This window comes from Ursus maritimus, unplaced genomic scaffold (genome assembly GCF_017311325.1).
Source record: "Ursus maritimus isolate PB19 unplaced genomic scaffold, ASM1731132v1 scaffold_14, whole genome shotgun sequence".
Taxonomy (NCBI): domain Eukaryota; kingdom Metazoa; phylum Chordata; class Mammalia; order Carnivora; family Ursidae; genus Ursus; species Ursus maritimus.
Genome location: NW_024423786.1, coordinates 69,250,539 through 69,255,074, shown reverse-complemented (window position 1 = coordinate 69,255,074; position 4,536 = coordinate 69,250,539). Strand labels below are relative to the sequence as shown.

The 4,536-nt window shown below is 60.8% G+C and overlaps 1 protein-coding gene across 4 annotated transcripts in view; it reads right to left on the bottom strand.

The window, feature by feature from the left end:
• Positions 1 to 192: 192 nt before the first annotated feature.
• Positions 193 to 4,536, bottom strand: part of TOM1L2 (target of myb1 like 2 membrane trafficking protein) — a 112,004-nt gene continuing 107,660 nt past the window's right edge. For 2 of the 4 annotated variants that reach the window (XM_040630152.1, XM_040630155.1), the window contains 3 exons: positions 4,226 to 4,285; positions 2,297 to 2,333; positions 193 to 1,267 (listed from right to left, as the gene is read on the bottom strand). In XM_040630152.1, coding sequence (XP_040486086.1) covers positions 1,119 to 1,267; positions 2,297 to 2,333; positions 4,226 to 4,285 — 246 coding nt within the window. In that variant the 3' untranslated portion in view covers positions 193 to 1,118. The remainder of the gene's footprint in view (positions 1,268 to 2,296; positions 2,334 to 4,225; positions 4,286 to 4,536) is intronic. The other 2 variants (XM_040630153.1, XM_040630154.1) reach the window with 2 other exon arrangements.

The following is a 4,536-nucleotide window of genomic DNA, read 5'->3' as shown; positions in this document are numbered from 1 at the left end:
ACAGGGGTGGGGCAGGCAGGCCCTGGGCTTGCGCTAAGCCTCAAGCGCCTTGCCCACGGCCAGGAGCCACACCGGTGACGGGGGCAGGTGTCGTCTGCCCCTAGCTCTCACCCCAGGCTCTACTAGCCTTCTGGGTCAGCTTGGAGAGAGGATACAAATCGGTGGCCAGGGTGGGGGGGGGGCAGGCTGGCGGGGTGAGGCAGAGGCTACCACAGGCCGGGCCAAAGCCCTGAGCACAGCACGCTCACAAACCCACCGAGCCTTCCCAAGCAGGCAGAGCAACCCCTCCACAGACGGGCGCGTGTGAGGGCAGCGTGTGGTGGGCACGGTGCAGTCTGGGTTACGGTAGTGTATCTCTGCGGAAGCGGACCCGTGTGCCTCGTGACCACCATCTGTGGGCTGCGCGCTGTTCTTGCAACCGCCCTTGGCTCTCCCTCCGCACACCAGGAGCCTGCGGGGACCCCTTGGTCCCAGGCTCAGCTGCAGAGCCGGCTTGGGCAGGGGCCTAGACTAGCAGCTTCGTGGTGGAGAGAGGATCAAGAGGACGAGAGGCCACACACACGGGCACCCACAGAGCCTTCTAAAGTGCCGAGCACGCCAAGTGCCACAGAGTGACACGCGTCAGGGAGCAGCATTCCAGGGAGGGAGACCAAGCCCACAGGTGCAGACAAGCCCTTTCTGGAACAGGGGCACAGAAGGGTAGGCCGGTCCAAGGAGACCCGCCGAGGCAGGCAGGGGTGGGGCACATGGGGGAAGGGGCTGGGGTCCGACCCCCTTCTCTGTGGGAGAGAGACCAGAGAAAAGACAGTCCAGGTGTCTCCTCAGGAAATGGTCCCATGGTCTGCTCTTCCAGGGAGGACATCTGGGCACAGGGAGCCTGTGGGCAGGAGGGGCGGGGGCCCCTGGCTGCAGCGGTGCTGTCCCACAACCCAGAGAGCAGGTGGCTAAAGCTGGTCCTGACTAGTGGGAGGCCTGGGAGCAAACACAGGGGCGTTTCCATGGAGACACAGCAGCACAGGACCAAGTGGGGACTGGAGATGGGGGGGTGGCCAGTGCCTTGTGTGGACCGGGGGAACAGGAGGTGACCTGCCTTCTGGGGAGCCGAACCGCAGACCAGCTCACAGGGCGAAGAGGGCGTCCTCTGACCGCTCTGGCTTCTTCCGGCCGGAAGGGTTTGAGGCTGGGGCCGGGGCCTCCCCTGGGGGCGAGGGGAGGCTGGGGACCATTTCAGCAGCTTTGGCTCTTTCTTCCAGGAACTTATCAAACTCTGTAATACAAAACCCCAGCAAGGGCCAGGGTAGGGGGTTAGGCCCGCAGCCAGGCTTAAAGGATCCCTCGCAGCCCCCTTCACTTGTCCCAACAGGGCTTGGCCCCGTGTGAGTTCCCACCCTCACTGCCCTGGCCTGGGCTGCCTGCCAGGGAAGGAGGCAGGAAGGGGCAGGGGAGCAGCCAGCCAGAGCCAGGGCTGCTTCTGGGCCCTCTGCGGGCCCTGAAGACCCAGCCTTGAGTCCCTCCTCTGCCACCTCCCAGGCCAGCAGGGAGCCTGGCTTGCAGGGGATGGGGGAGGGAGGGGTAGTGACGGTTCCTGCCCCACCTTCTCCAGATCAGCCCTGGGGGCAGGGCAGGGAAAGCCGAAGGGGCAAATTCCTACTTAACCTTGACAGCGAACAGCCCCCCAGTTAACTCTCATCCAGCATTCGAGGTTCTGCCAGTGGAAGGGGTCTGAGCAGATGGTCTGGGAGAGCAGGGAGGAGGCAGTGCAGAGGAGAATGGGGTGGAGGTGGGACAGGAGGAGCACGGGAGAGGAGGAGGAGGTGGGATGGGAGGTTGAGGGACCATGATGGGACCCGACCCATCATCCACTGGCCCTCTAGAAGTGAGATCACAGGACGCCAGGCCTGAGAAGTGCCCTCTGTGCCCTGCAGACTACATGGCATGTATCTTGCCTCTCTGCGGGATTGAGAATTCTGGGGGAGGGACAAACTGGTTAGGACTGCAGGTCTGGGGGCCATGCTGACCTTGGATGGCAGGCTGGACCTACTCATCACTAGCACTGTGACCTTCCTAAAGTCCTACGTTCTTTCCCCCACTTCCCTCCTCAGCACAGGGCCTGGCTGGGGCAGAGCAGAGAAGCCCCTGGCAGAGGAGGCCAGGCCAAGCAAGGATGGGCACCAGAAATTGCTCCAGCACTAGAGGCCCTGAGGCGGTGGGGGTGCCAGCCTGTGCACCCCAAGAGCCCCGGGGCAGGAGGCGGTGACAGAGGGTGGGGAGCTGTAAAGGTGCTGGCCGGTCATACCTTCACTCGTGACGCCCTCCTCCAGGTCATCGCCCTTCTGCGGGAGGAGCAGAGAGCACAGTGTTAGGGCCCCGCCCTGGCGGCATGGCCTAAGCAAAACCTCCAATTTCCCCTTCCCGGAGTTCCCCAAGAGTCACGTACTGCTTGTCTTATCGGAGACACGGAAACTTGGTTTTTCAAAGAGCAAAAACAACACAAAACCAAACCCTGAAATGGAGTAGTTCTAGGCTTTGATCCTCTAGTAGGGCCAAAAAGAAAAAGCGCAGGCTGGTTCTCTGGGTTGAGCTCCAGGCAGGACCACAGCAGGCCGCTGCCCACCCAAGGACACTCTCCCAGAGCAGGGGCCGCAGGGAGGCTCAACCCAAAGCCTGCCCAGGGCCCCCCTCGGGTGGTTCTGGGAACACACTGTCCGCACCAACAGCTGGGAACTGCATGAGGCCTGGAAGGGACAGAGCCACGAAGCCCCGGGCACAGGGCTGACACCAGGCAGCACCTGGCCGCTGAGTGCCGTCCCACCAGAAGCCATGTCCTGCAGCGTCCTGTGGCCCAGATTCTGTCACCTGCTGCCGGTTCCTGAGAAGCCAGGGAAGCTCTGAGAGCTCTTAACAATGCACTGGGTAAGACGTGATTTTGTTTGGAGAACGCAGTGGTCCCTGGGAACTCACTGCACAGTGACAGAGAAGGGAGCCAGACGGGGAAGTGAACTAGGCCTTAGGCTCGGCCAGGAGACCTGTTTTCCTTCCTGGCTCTGCCACGACCTGCTGCTCAGCCTTGTGGGATGGGTCCCTCCCTTTCTGAACCCTGGGGCCCCCCTTGTGAGGTGAGGGCCTTGGTCCTTCCTGCTTTGCTTCTTTCTGTGAGAGGAGCTATTTCTTTTCCAGGCATTTCCTTGGGAAAGAGGTCAGGGAGCATTTTCTTCCTCTCCTGGCATGGCACCTGGGTGTCTGCCTTGCTGGGCAATGAGTGTCTTCAGAAAGCCTGGCCTTGTGGGGAGGTGGCCCCATATGGGGCTGTACCTCAGTGTAAGAGGGGGCCAAGTCAGCAGCCCCCTGCCAGCCAGGCCAACCCCGTGGTTAAAGATGCTCTGTTCTGGGGACAGGGTCCCCTGAAGAGGTAGCAGCTAGGAGCAAGAGATGAGGTGTCTCCAGGACTCAGGGAGAATCTGTCCAGCCCATGCCCTTGGGCAAGCCGCTTCCCCTCCCAGAATGCATTTCATCACCAGCCCCCTGGCCAACAACCCCCACTCAGCCTCCCACACAGCCGCTGCCCGTGGAGTGCGGAGGGAGGACCAGCCATTGCAGCCCTCCTTTCTCGGGGCCTGCTGCCACTTGCAGATGCGTGATGTCCTCACCTTCCTGTCCTAGCTCTGCGGATAAAGACAATAGTCTCTACGGCAAGGGTTCTTTTAAATCCAAGACACCAGAAGATGCTGGGGGAAGTGGGAATGACAGTAAATTGGAAAACAAAAGCAAAAACAAAACACCCAATTTGTCTCCGCATAATTTCACAGTGAAAAAGAAAAAAAAAATTAAAAATAAACCCTACCAAGATCCAAAAAACCCAAAGCAAAAACCCCAAAGCAAAAAAATAAATAAATAAAAAATTAAAAAACAAAAACAAAAAAGAAACAAAAAAAGCCCCAAGCACACACACACAGCTGCTACAGAAAAGTAACTGGGGGCAAGTGTGTGTTCCGGAGCCGGCCGGAGCCCCGCCTGCCGCAGCCCCAGGGGTGGCCGGGGTTCACGGGCTGCGCTCGGAGCAGGTGTCCCAGCGCGGCCACAGCCCTGGATGGGCAGGGGGGCAGGTGAGCTGAGTGCCAGCCTCCTCCGCCACCCTGTGGGGCAGCAGCCCGTGGGCCCGGGCCCGTCGTCAGAAGCGCTCTGCCTCGCCACAGCCCGCACGCGAAAGAGAAAAGTCAAGTCTCACCAGGTCCGTCCTGAGCCACACTTCAATGTCGTCCATGACCGAGGGCTGCGCAACGGGGATCTATGGAGGCAGCAAGCGGCGGGTCGGGCAGCCCCACAGCCAGGCGAGGGGAGACAGAACACCGAACAAAGGAAATCGTCAACAGCAACCCCCAAATGAAACCAAAACGTACACAGAGCAAAAAAACGCATTGGCACAGCAGGCGCGGGCAACGCAAGGCAGCCACATGTGAAACGGCAGGTGAGGGAAGCGATGAGGTGGCCAGTTCGAAGCAGCAGGGCTGACCGGCAGGTACGGGGGGGGGGGGGGGG